Source organism: Pelodiscus sinensis, chromosome 4 (genome assembly GCF_049634645.1).
Source record: "Pelodiscus sinensis isolate JC-2024 chromosome 4, ASM4963464v1, whole genome shotgun sequence".
NCBI classification, from domain to species: domain Eukaryota; kingdom Metazoa; phylum Chordata; order Testudines; family Trionychidae; genus Pelodiscus; species Pelodiscus sinensis.
This window is the reverse complement of record NC_134714.1, coordinates 15,883,582-15,896,795: the sequence shown is the minus strand read 5'-3', so window position 1 is coordinate 15,896,795 and position 13,214 is coordinate 15,883,582. Positions and strand designations below refer to the sequence as shown.

Genomic DNA, 13,214 nt, shown 5'->3' with positions numbered 1-13,214 from the left:
AGTGAAGCAAATGGTAACACAATAGAAGTCATGGCACAGCACCTGCAGTTATAATGGACCTGTCTGTTTTCTCTCTCCCTCTCGATTATATATAAAATTCCTGAGGGACGACAGAATGATGTCTTCACAGCACTCGGTCTGCCACATCCTCTGCCCTCAGTCGCTCTGCCTCCTCCCTCCCTCCCACTCCCAGGTGCTCTGGGCCAGGAGCTGCACGCCCTCCCCCCTTGTGGGGGGCCCCAGGAGCCATGCATCCTCCTTCCCACCACCCTGGGGGGCTGGGAGCCATGCGTTCCCCCCAGGAGCCATGTGCCCTCTCTAGGGGTGGAGCTGCTTAGCCTCCCCTTCTCTCCGGTGCTCCAGAGGGCAGGAGCCTCCAGCCCTCCTGTTGTGTGTTCGAGATATCAGATACAAAAGGAGCCAGAAGACACAAGGTCAAGCTCTACCTTTAACTTTATTATACACAAAATAGTAAAAAGAGACAATTCAGGCTTCGATAGATCTACTCCAATAAGTGGGGTAGTTAGCACAGACAGTATAGGAACATCTACACCTAGGATAATACTCAGGGGCTGTGTCTACACTGCACCCCTTTTCCGGAAAAGGGATGCAGTGTAGACACAGCCAAGGTATTCAACTTAAAGGATATAGACAAACATGTACTTATTTCTATAAATCACAAGCAATTCAACTGTAAGCAGCCTTACTATTTCCGGACAGGAGGTTGTGCATGGTTAACCATTTTATGGCTGCATTTGCTTATCAGAAAGAACAGGTTAAGAACTATTTAGAAAAGCTAAACATACACAAATCCATGGATCTGGATTTAATGCATCCGAGGGCAAGGAGGGAGCTGGCAGATGTCATTACAGAGCCTTTGGGTATTATCTTTGAAAACTCATGGAGATCGGATGATTGGAATAAGGCAGATGTAGTGCCCATCTTTAAAAAAGGGAAGAAGGACAGTCCAGGGAACTATAAACCAGTCAGCTTCACCTCAGTCTCTAGAAAAATCATGGACGGGATCCTCAAATAATCTATTTTGAAGCATTTAGAAGAGGGGAACATGATCAGGAATAGTCAACATGGATTCACCAAGGGCAAGTCATGCCTGACCAACATAATTAGCTTCTATGATGCGGTAACTGGCTCTGTGGACATGGGAAAGTCAGTGGATGTGATATACTTTGACTTTAGCAAAGCTTTTGACAAGGTCTCCCACAGTATTCTTGCCAGCAAGTTAAGGAAGTATGGATTGGATGAAAGGACTCTAAGGTAGCTGGAAAGCTGGCTTGATTTTTGGGCTCAACAAGTAGTGATCAATGGCTCAATATCTGGCTGGCAGTTGGTTTCAAGTAGACTGCCCCAAGGATCAGTTCTAGGGCCGGTTTTGCTCAACATCTTTATTAATGACCTGCATGAAGGGATGGATCACATCCTCACCAAATTTGCAGATGACATTAAGCTAGGGGGAAGAGATAGATACATTAGAGGGCAGGGATAGGATCTAAAGTGACCTAGACAGATTAAAGGATTGGGCCAAAAGAAATCTGATGAAGTTCAACAAGGACAAGTGCAGAGTTCTGCACTTGGGATGGAAGAATCCCAAACACCATTGCAGGCTGGGGACTGACTGGCTAAGTAGCAGTTCTGCAGAAAAGGACCTATGGATAACAGTGGATGAGAAGCTGTATATGAGTCAACAGTGTGCCCTTGTAGCCAAGAAGGCTAATGGCATATTAGGGTGCATTAAGAGGAGCATTTCCAGCAGATATAGAGAAGTCCCCTTTATTCAGCTTTGTTGAGGCCAAATCTGGAGTAGTGTGTCCGGTTCTGGGCTCTCCACTATAGAAAGGATGTGGATGCATTGGAGAAGACCCTACACCCCTACCCTGCTCCTGCCCCCTTGCCAGACACCTACCCCCAGCCTGCTCCTGCTCCCTTCCCTGCACCCAGACACTTTCCCTCCAGCCAGACACTTATCTCCAAGAGACGGGGGTTGGCGAGCGTAGTGAGCAGGCAGTGCAGCCCCCTTGTTACCATTTATGAACATTTTGTTCTTGTACTGCAGATGGGAAATCTGGCTCTTGTGGTTTTTATTGCAAAGCCCATAACTAGTTTGGGGTTCACATTCATGGAAGCAACCACCCTGCTGTAATTCCTGCAAACTAGCACCTGTGCAGAAAGCCAGGAGCAATGTTTTGTGACTCTTGGCTCTACCATATCATCATAAAGGGTGACTATTTCTGAGTGAAATTCTCCTGGGAAGACCAGCAAGGGCTTGATGAATTAAGCTTCTGAAGCACCATTTCTGAGTCACTGTCTCCTGTTAGAAGTCTGATTCACTGTCATGTGGAACAGGCTGCAGGGTCTGGCTGACATGCTTAAACAAGCGTGGATTGCCTGTGTAAAACACACCAAACTTTGCTTCCTCTAAGATAATATGAGTCTCCTCTGACTGAGCAAGCTTTCCATCTACCTGCAGGCTTTTGGAAGCATCCTGTTAACTAAAGAATTTGACTATTGGGATTTCTCAGTCCATTCCAGAAAGCCCAAATCCCTCAGCAAGGGCTGTATTTATGTATATCTAGTTTGTTTGTTTGTTTGTTTTCCGGGGGGGAGGAGGTTGACAGAATGGAGCCTCATAATCATCCAGCCTGATCCCCAACCCACAGATTTTATCTAGTTGAGTTCCTGCAACAGTTCATTCTCTCGGAGCACCAGACATTTCGAGCTGAAAGGAGTGAGTTCAATGGGAGAGGCTTTGCAGACAGAATTAATTGAGGCCTTGTCTACACAATCTAATCTATGTGACTTCAGCAGTGCAAATCACGTAGTTGAAGCTGGCATACTTACCGCAGCATCTTGGGTGCGGTGCAGTTGTGAGGTGATGCCCTCCTGTCAACGCCAGCTAGTCTTCATATCCTGGTGGAGTACTGGCATCAACGGGAGAGCGCTCAGAGATCGATTTATTGTGTCTAAGCAGACATGATAAATCACTGCAGCTTCACTTCTTAGCATAGTGAAGACAAGCCCTGAGTATGAGTCTGCTTCCAGATCCTCCCTTTGTCTTAGGAAAGCATTTGCTGGAATAGCCGTTTATTCCTCAGTACTCCGTGGCCAGAGATTATTCACCACTAGCTTGGTTGATGTAGTTGGTTCTCCCACATAGGCCAAAGGGATTGCCTGGCACCTGCTATCTGTGTTAATAGCTGCAAGACAGTATCTTCCACTTCCACAGCTCAGTAGCAGTCACATCAATTGACTTTGAGAAACACAGAAACGTAAGGCTGGAAAGAAATTCAAGAAGTCAACTTGTCCAGCTCCCTGTGCTGGGGCAGGACCACATAAACCTATAGCATCCCTGACTGGCATTTGTCCAACCTGTTCTTAAAAATCCCAAGTGCTGGGGACAGTAGTATCTTCCTTAGAATCCCAGTCCATTGCTTAACTACCATGAGAGTTAGGAAGTTTCCTCATATCTAACCTACATCTCCCTGTCATGGGGCCAAGCTTCACACTAGCTCCACTGCCACGCCCTGGCTCTTTCAAGGTTCTTAATGAAAGCACATAAAGAAGCAGAAAGACAGTCATAACTCAGGCCTTCCTCTCAGTTTCAGCTCCACCCTCCCTCAGGGGCCTCTGACAGGTTCCCCAGCCTGGCCATTGGCCAGTGCTGCTCCTTGTGTTGGGCAGCAGTCTCAGGGCTGTCTTCTAAGCAGCTGTTCCCTTTGCTCCAGGGAACCCACCATAGGGCTTAGCACTGGAATGGACTGTCTAGGGAGGTGGAAGAATCTCTATCCTGAGATATCTTTAAGATCGGGTTTGACAAAGCTGGAATGATTTAGTTGGGTTAGTCCTGTTTTGAGCAGCGGGTGGGGCCAAATGACTTCCTTAGGTCTCTTCTACTCCTACTGTTGGCCCCCATTGAATTCAATGGTAAAATTCCTATTGACTTCAAAAGGGCCAGGATTTCACCAGGGTTTTCTGCTAATGGTAATAGGAACAGAATACACACAGTTTTATAGGTGTAAGGGGACTGTTAGCCCCTTACTAAAACTCTGTGGGAGTTTTTGGTTCGCCAGCTCCCAGTATCAAAAGGGGAAGGGTCCATGAGAAATCAGGGCCCTGAGTCTGACAGACCCCAGGGACAATGGAAAGCAGCCAACACTCCAGCTTGGCCTGATTGACAGGTTGGACAGGCCAGTGAGGAAAGTGAAAGGCCAGGCCCCGACCTCCCTGTGAGCTGGGATTTTCTGGGTCTCTCTGAGCAAGGAGAGAGAGCTAAGACACAGCCCAAGGAATGCAAGCTGTGCTGAGGGGCAGTTTTGCAGCAACAGAGCCAGGCACACACAGTCCAAGGAACAAAAAACAGGACTATGTAGCACTTTAAAGACTAACAAGATGGTTTATTAGGTGATGAGCTTTCATGGGCCAGACCCACTTCCTCAGATCAAATTGTGGAAGAAAATAGGCATGACCATATATACCAAAGGGATACAATAAAAAAAAAACACATATAAAAAGGACAAATCAAATTTCAGAACAGAGGTGAGATGGTGGGGGGGAGGTAAATGTCTGTGAGCTAATGATATTAGAGGTGATAATTGGGGAAGCTATCTTTGTAATGGGTAAGATAATTAGCGTCTTTGATAAGACCCCAGCATAAAGTGTCAAATTTAAACATGAATGACAGTTCAGAGGTTTCTCTTTCAAGTCTGGTGTTAAAATGCCTTTGAAGCAGTATGCAGGTAATCAAGTCATTGAGACAATGCCCTTTCTGGTTGAAATGGCAAGAAACTGTTTTTTCTTTGTGATACTGTCGGATATCCGTTTTGTGTGTGATTCTTTGACGAAGCGTCTGAGACATTTGTCCAATGTACATAGCAGACGGACACTGTCTGCTCATGATGACAAATTATATTTCTGGATGAGCAGGAATATGTGTTCTTGATCTTATAACTAAATTGGTTAGGTCCAATAATGGTGTCAGCAGAATAAATATGTGGACAAAGCTGGCAACGGGGTTTGTTGCAAGGAAAAGTTCCAAGGTTGGTATTGGTGTGGTATGTCCTGTGTTTGTTGGTAAGAATCATCCTGAGGTTAAGTGGTTGTCTGTAGGAGACTATGAGTCTGTCTCCCAGAGCCTCTCGGAATATAGTATCCTGTTCTAGTATAGATTGTAGTTTAATTGATAATGTGTTGGACAGGTTTAAGTTGGGGGCTATAGGTGATGACAAGTGGTGTTCTATTGTTGGTTTTCTTGGGTCTGTCTTGAAGTAGATGGTTTCTGGGTATTCGTCTGGCTCTTTCAATTTTTTTTTTATTTCTCCAGGGCAGTGTCTAGACTGGCAAGTTTTCCCACAAAATCATCTGCTTTTGCGGAAAAACTTGCCAGCTGTCTACACTGGCTGCTTGAATTTCCGCAAAAGCACTGACTTCCTACTGTAAGAAATCAGTGCTTTTTGCGGAAATACTATGCTGCTCCCGTTCGGGCAAAAGACCCTTTTGCGCAAAAGGGCCAGTGTAGACAGCTGAGATTTGTTTTCCGCAAAAAAGCCCCGATCGCGAAAATGGCGATCGGGGCTTTTTTGCGGAAAAGCGCGTCTAGATTGGCCACGGACGCTTTTCCGCAAAGAGTGCTTTTGCGGAAAAGCGTCCGTGCCAATCTAGATGCTCTGTTCCGAAAATGCTTTTAACGGAAAACTTTTCCATTAAAAGCATTTGTGGAAAATCATGCCAGTCTAGGTGTAGCCCAGGTGGGTAATTGAAGTTTATAAATGCTTGGTAGAAATCCTGAAGTTTCTGGTCTCTGTCAGTGGGATTAGAGCAGATGCGGTTGTATCGAAGGGCTTGGCTATAGTATGGTGTGTTCTGGATGGGAGCTGGAGGCATGAAGGTAACTATATGAGTCAGTGGGTTTTCTGTAGAGAGTGGTGTCTAATTTACCATTGGTGATTTGTACTATGGTATCCAGGAAATGGATCTCTCGTGTAGAATGGTCCAGGCTGAGATTAATGGAGGGGTGTAGGTTGTTAAAATCTCTGTGGAATGTCTCCAGTGTTTCTTGGCCGTGGGTCCAGATCATAAAGCTGTCATTGATGTAACGTAAATAGAGAAGGGGTAAAAGGGGACGGGATCGGAGGAAACGTTGTTCTAAGCCAGCCATAAAGATGTTAGAGTACTGCTTATGCAGAAATATTATTTATTTATTTAAATAAATAAGAGCCAGGCACACACAGCCCAAGGAGTGCAGACCCTGTGTTGAGCAGCAGACTGGCAGTGATCAGAGAGCCAAAAAGGACAGAGAAGCAACACAAGGAGCTAGAGACTGGCAAAGCAGCACAGCCTGCAGCTGGGACCAGCAAAGTGGGGGGAGAGGCTCTGAGTAGGGAGATACCATCAGCCAAGAGGTCCTGCAGGCCAGACTGGGAGAGGGGTCTGACCACCTAGAGCTTGAGGCGGTGTGGCCACTGCCAGAGCAAGTGTGTCCAGCCTGCAGCCCCCCTGCAGCATATCCAGGGCCTCTAAGGGGCCTATAAGGAAGAGACTGTGAACTGTCCTTACACTCTGCAGACTGCTGTTTGTGATGTCCCCGTACAACAGAGTGGGACTGTGTGTTCTCATTTAACATGTCTCATTTTTTTCTTATTCTTTTCTCTTTAATCAGTTGATGTTTAATAAATTGTATTTGCTTTGAACTTTATGAAATGATCACTGGGTCAAGAAAGCCTGCAGTGTGAAGAGAGCACCTCGGAGTGGGGACACCCTAACTCCTGCCTCAAGTGACTACAAAGTCGGGGATTAAGCCCCAGGAAACCTGGGCCCAGCCTTGTTGGGGTTTCGAGGACTTGCTATTCAGGAGAGTGGAGGGGGAGCCCTCAGGATCAGGGAGCCGTGGGGTAAAGGAAGTGGGAGCGGGGACTCAGATCCTTTCGCTGGTCCATTTCACCGGGGTGGTATAGAAGCCAGAAAAGTTCTCCACAATAGTAGGACCATTCCCCCGCTTACATAGGTAAACCCTTGTAATTTCTTATGACTAGGGATAAGATTTTGTCATGGTTATTATTAAAACCATGACTTTTGGTAGGATCAGTGAGATAAGCAACCTACTCCCAGTGCTGTTTTTCAGGCATAAGAACAGAAGAATTGCCATATTAGGTCAGACCAAAGGTCCATCTAGCACAGTATCCTGTCCTATGATAGTGACCAATGCCAGTGCCCGTGCCCCCGAGGGAATGAACAGAATAGATCATCATCAAGTGACCGTCCCCTGTCACCCATTCCCAGCTTCTGACAAACAGAGGCTAGGGACACCATTCCTACCCGTCCTACCTAAAAGCCACTGATGGACCTATCCTCCGTTAATCTATCCAGCTTCTTTTTAAACCCTGTTAAAGTCCTGGTGTTAAAGTCCTGGTCTACACAACAATCTCTAGCAGGGATTCCACAGGTTGACTGAGCTGTGTGAAGAAAAATTCTTTTGTTTTAAACCTGCTACCTATTCATTTCATTTGGTGACCTGTAGTTCTTGTGTTATGGCAACAATAAATTTTCCTTATTCACTTTCTCCATACCAGTCATGATTTTATAGACTTCTCATATTTCCCTTAGTCTCCTCTTTTCTAAGATGAAAAGTCCCAGTCTTTCTAATCTCTCCTCATATGGCAGTTGTTCCAAACCCTTAATCATTTAAGTTGCCCTTTTCCAAACTTTTCCCAATGCCAAGGTATCTTTTTTGAGACAAGGTGACCACATCTGCACATGGTTTTATCATGGATTTATATAGCAGCAATAAGATTTTCTCTATTATTCTCTATCCCTTTTTTAATGATTCTTAAGCATTAAGGTAATGTTTTACATACAGGATTTCACCATGGTTTTCTGCTAATGGTACTGGGCATGGAATACACACAGTTTTATAGGTCTATCCTTGTAATTTCTGATTACAATGGTTGGCCTATAAAACAGCGTCCTGCAGGCTAGCTCCTCCTCTGGAGTAAATCAGCATAACTGTTTGATTTCAGTGGAGCAACAGTGATTTACAACACCTGAAGATCTGCCCTATATTTTTAAATAGTGGGATTCATTGCTACTATAATTTTATCAACATTTGTCTTGCAGTAGTCTTCAGAGAGGCTGGTGTGCAAAGTCCAGTGAAACATTACAGGAATAAAAAATGAGTAAACACAATATACTAAACATGTCAGAGGAAATTCCTGTAAAGCCATCATTTTCAGGACTTTTAATCCTTCTAGAAATCTTCTTGCAATGGAAATCTTTAAGGAATAAATAATAATCCTACCTAGCTTTTACGGACATAGATTTCAAATGCTTTATAGAAGGGGGTGGTGTCAGTTTCATTACCCCCATTTTACAGATGGGGAAACTGAGGTAACAAATAGGACAGGGAAATAACTCATCCAAGGTCACCCAGCAAGTCAGTGGCTGAGCTGGGAATAGAACCTCAGTTTCCTAAATTGCAGTCCAGTGCCCTATTCACTAGGCTGTACTACCTATCACAAATCATTTCTGCTCTTACAAATGAAGCTTCAAAGTGGTTTATTTAACAGGTGCTAGAATTACCCCCAATCCCATGCTAGAGGGTACCACTTCTGTTAACCGTTCTCAGAGTAGACCCCCTCTGTAGTTGCTTTCGAGAGTACCACACTATGGTGACTGGTTCCAAGTTGGGTGCCTCTGCTGGATGATGAAGCCAGGTCAAATGAACTGGCTGAGAGACTGTTTCTCTTTGTTCTTTGTTGCTCCTCTTCCTCCTCCTCTTCCTCCATCACCCCAATAGGCATGAGAGTGTGGGGATTGAACTTGCTGCGAAGGGCTCCAATGATGCCAACCCTGTTTTAAAATGAGTCACGGTAACTGAAGCACCAGGGCTAAGGAAAACTAGGGAGAGGGGCAGGAGGCCGGCAATTTGCAGCTTGATATAGAAAACTGACAAGAACTTTACCTTTTGTTGGTCAGACCCTGGGTCAGGCTTTACCCTAAAGGAAAACTTCACTTCTGTACACAGAGGGACCATGCACCAGTTACGTCTCCAAATCCTGCTCTCCCACCATGCAGTAGGACTCCATTGGTCCTGCTGAGTCTGGCAAGCAACCTGGGCTCGAGGGCCCTTCGTTAATTATAATGGACACACCGCCCCCCTATCGAGGTGCAAGAGCTGCTTAAGTTTCAGCCATTCCTCGCAGAAATGCAGCCAACATCCATGGAAACAGCTCCTTACTTGGGTATAAGATCAACAGTTGAGTAGTCTGGCAGGTCGTCGTGGCTGCGGATTGGAAGGGTTCTGCCCCGATGCAGGTAATGGTTCTGGAAGAGATACTGAGCGTTGTCTTTGGGCAGGGGCAGTAGCGTACTGAGCACGGGTGAGCGCTGGCCAACCACACTCTTTATGGCTGGACGTCTGGCATAAATACTCCTTCAAACAAACAAACAAACAAACAAACAAACAAAGCTTTAGCTTGATCCCAGTAGTGCAGTGTGAGCTCCCCGGTGTGCCAAGGTCATAAGCAAGGAGTAGTACCTGTGATAGGGAAAGATAACTTTCCTCTGATCAGCAGAGACATCTGTTTTCTGCATGCTGGAGCTCTTCTCCCGCAACGCAGGGTTAAATATGTCAGAGCGAAGAAGCCTGCCCACTTCTTCCTGAATCTCTTGGAAGTTCTTCCGTCTGAACACCACCCATGCCACGTATGTGCAGAAGTTGTAGAAACACTAAACAGAAACAGAGACCAATCCTACCGAATGGTTGTGCTGCAGAGAAAGCCTCCGGGAGGCCCAAATTATTTGCTTGCATAACTCCATGGAAGTCAACAAGCATAGATCAGCATAGACTCTCTGACCCAATATTACAGCACATTCTGTACAGTAGAGACTTGTAGCACAGGAGAATGCTTCTTAACGTGACACTTCCCAGAACCAATAGCTTTCCCAGTAGAACTCCGTGCATTTAGAACCAATCGCCTACTGATCAATACTCTTGTGTTTCCATTGAGAACAGTAATGTCTCTCTTTGCTGAGTCACTGCAATGTCACAGGGATTAAGTGGAAAATTGGACATTATTTTTTTTTAAATTTACAGAGAAGACTGGAAATGAAATTACATCACAAGTACTTCAAAAAAATGAGACCACATCTCGTCCATGCTCAGCAACTTCAGTATTAAAAGACCAAAGCTTAGATGTTTACCTCATTAGCACTAGGTTAAATATGAGGGATATTTGGCACTGACTGAATAGGTCCCTATTAGATAGAATTTCTGCTACGAGCTGATCTAGGCCAGAAACTTATAGCTACATGTCTTGTGTGTGAAATATCCACATCCGAGTGACAAAGCAACGCTCTCCTGACTCACGGTATACAGAATTATTCTGTCAACCTAGTAACAGCTTGGCAGGGAGGTGAATCAACTATGTTGTTGGGAGAGCCCCTTCTGTACGGGTAGGTAGGAAGCACTACAGCTCTGCAGTTGTGCCACTGAATCTGTCAGGTATGGACAAGCCCTAAGTAAGCACATCACAATCCACTGGAGTCCAAAATATTGTATTGGTTTCAAATGCTGTCTATGACTCTGGTGAAGTATGGTATCTGGAATTTAACTGTCTAAATCTGTTCATGGAGCTACTCCTGCACAGACATCTGGAAACATTACTATGAATGATGGGAAACATTACTGACGTCTTTAATACTATTAAGTTTCTGAATCAGACAATGTGCGGCTCTGTTGTGATCTTTGGATTTAACCTGAATGGAGGCTTCAAATTAAACTCTGGTTGCTTGCTGATTTTTTCTTTCCTTGCATGCAAACTGGTTTGTTATTGTAGGGTTGCTCATGAAAACTTTGAGCTACTTTGTTTTATTTTCTTCAGGTGTGGACAGTGAGGAACAACATGGAGGACTTCACATTTTGAGTAAAAGAGCACACAAAGTGATCTAAAACACAGGTAAATACTGGGAGCTGACCCACTTTCTCAGTGCCTTGTCTCAGCAGGAACAATTCAGAGGAATTGTTAGTGACAATGCAAACAACTCACTGCTCTCTCCACCACTAGTGATCTGAGCCTAGTGCATCAGCAGAAACCATACTTATTTACTCCATTGACTTCAACAGAGCTAAGTCAACTTATGCTAGCTCATGATCTGGCCCAATATCTTGAACCATTTCTGGTGCATCCTCATTTCACCTTATTCTAGGATTAGCAAAAAAGCTCAGCATCTGTCCCTGAATGCCTCTTTCTTACCTCAAAGAACTCTCGGTCCTTCTGTGTTGATGATGTTTTTCTCCTAAGACAATAAACAATAACACAGTTAATCACAGGAGTTATGCTTTCAAGTCTCTGAAAGAAAATGCACAACACTATGTGGCTTAAGTAATTAAATTGGCCAGAGACCAAATGTCATGGGCCCGATAGTTTGAGGTGCTGAGCACCTGAGGGGCCCATTGAGTTCAGACAGAGTTTTGGGTTCTGTGCTTATTAAAATCAGACCCTGTGTGGATGGGATGTACTCAGCATTGGTCTAACTGTATACCCACTGAAGCAAATGGGAAAACACTGACTTCAATGGGGGCACGGGATGGGAGCGAGCTGAGAGACGATACATGAGAAGTGGAAGGGAAGGGATGTCGGTGACTCAGAGAGGAAATGTAAAAAACTCTCAGAATAGCCACAAAGCTGAGGGAGAACGGTCTCTGTTGAAATAACAGTGACATGCCTCATGAATAGCTTGCTCTGGAAGTATCTCAGTCAGATTCACACTTGTGCTACATATTTGGGACACGGAAGCGGCTAACCTCTGACATGGACATTCCTGTAGATCTGGAAGTAGAATCCCCACCCTCTGAGGAGCCATTCAGTCATTTGGCAAGAAAGCAGACTGTGGTCCCAAGGAATGGGGAGCAATTTCCAACCTAAACCAAGCCCTACAGATTTCTGCAGGATCTGGGTAGATCTTAAGGGACGTGCAAGAGGCTCTGTACCTCCATGTCAGCTTTCAGGGCCAAGTGTCCCACATGACCACAGCTTCCCCAGGTGTCCCTGCATCCAGGCACCTCAATACTGAAGGGACAACAAATGTAACATGTTCTAGACTGCATCAATTGTTCTCTGGTGTTTTTACCTGCCGGGGGAAGATGTGCGTAACCTCCCAGCCTCACTCCATTCTTCTGCCCACTTTTCCCAAACCTGCCAACTCCCCAGCTGCAGATCCCAAACCTCACATGCTACACAGTATCCATAAAAGCAAGAGGAGATGGTGGCACAGACACAAATGAGTCCCTTCAGAATGGGAAGGGTCAGAGCCCCTGAGCTAAACAGTGGCCAAGCAACATGGCACATTGTCATTTCATAAGTCTAAATTCACTTCAACATATCTGATTACTCATCAGAACCTGCAATTCTAGGCCCTCAATTACAGGAAGGATGTGGATGCACTGGAGAGGGCAACCAAAGTGATTAGGGGGCTGGAGCATATGACCTCTGAGGAGAGGCTGAAGAAGTTGGGTCTATTTAGTCTGCAGAAGAGAAGAGTGAGGAGGGATTTGATAGCAGCCTTCAACTTCCTGAAGGGAGGTTCCAAAGAGGCTGGAGAAAGGCTGTTCACAGTAGTGATGGATGGCAGAACAAGGAGCAATGATCTCAAGTTGCGGTGGGAGAGGTTGGATATTAGGAAAAAACTATTTCACTAGGAGGGTGGTCAAGCAGTGGAATGGGTTACCTAGAGAAGTAGTGGAGTCTCCATCCCTAGAGGTGTTTAAGTCTCAGCTTGACAAAGCCCTGGCTGGGTTGATTTAAGTGGGATTGGTCCTGCCTTGGGCAGGGGGCTGGACTTTATGGCCTTCTGAGGTCTCTTCCAGCTCTATGGTTCTCTGATTCAATGCACTATCCACCATCAACTTTCCAATCATAAAATCTAACAGTGGATTAAGTAAAGTGACCCCTTAAGAACTGATTTCACCTTTTAGCACAATATAGCTTGTGCAGTCCCTTAATGAAAAAATCCTCCAACTGCTTTGTGCAAACCCAACCACTCTCAAGGAAAGTTTAATGGAAGATAGTGTTTCAGCTGGAGCTCAGCAGAGTCACGGTTTCCATTCCTCTCCCTTCCAAAGCTAACCATGTTGGGGCGGGTAGAATAGTAATAGAGATGTAGCCTAAAGTTCCTAAACCTGGTGTGAAACGGACAGCAGGTAGTTC

At 45.3% G+C, this 13,214-nt stretch overlaps 1 protein-coding gene across 6 annotated transcripts in view; it reads right to left on the bottom strand.

Moving 5' to 3' along the window:
- Window positions 1-8,545: 8,545 nt before the first annotated feature.
- Window positions 8,546-13,214, bottom strand: part of PPP1R36 (protein phosphatase 1 regulatory subunit 36) — a 30,759-nt gene continuing 26,090 nt past the window's right edge. For all 6 annotated transcript variants that reach the window (XM_075926408.1, XM_075926411.1, XM_075926412.1 and 3 more), the window contains 4 exons: window positions 11,262-11,304; window positions 9,545-9,735; window positions 9,245-9,439; window positions 8,546-8,856 (listed from right to left, as the gene is read on the bottom strand). In XM_075926408.1, coding sequence (XP_075782523.1) covers window positions 8,619-8,856; window positions 9,245-9,439; window positions 9,545-9,735; window positions 11,262-11,304 — 667 coding nt within the window. In that variant the 3' untranslated portion in view covers window positions 8,546-8,618. The remainder of the gene's footprint in view (window positions 8,857-9,244; window positions 9,440-9,544; window positions 9,736-11,261; window positions 11,305-13,214) is intronic.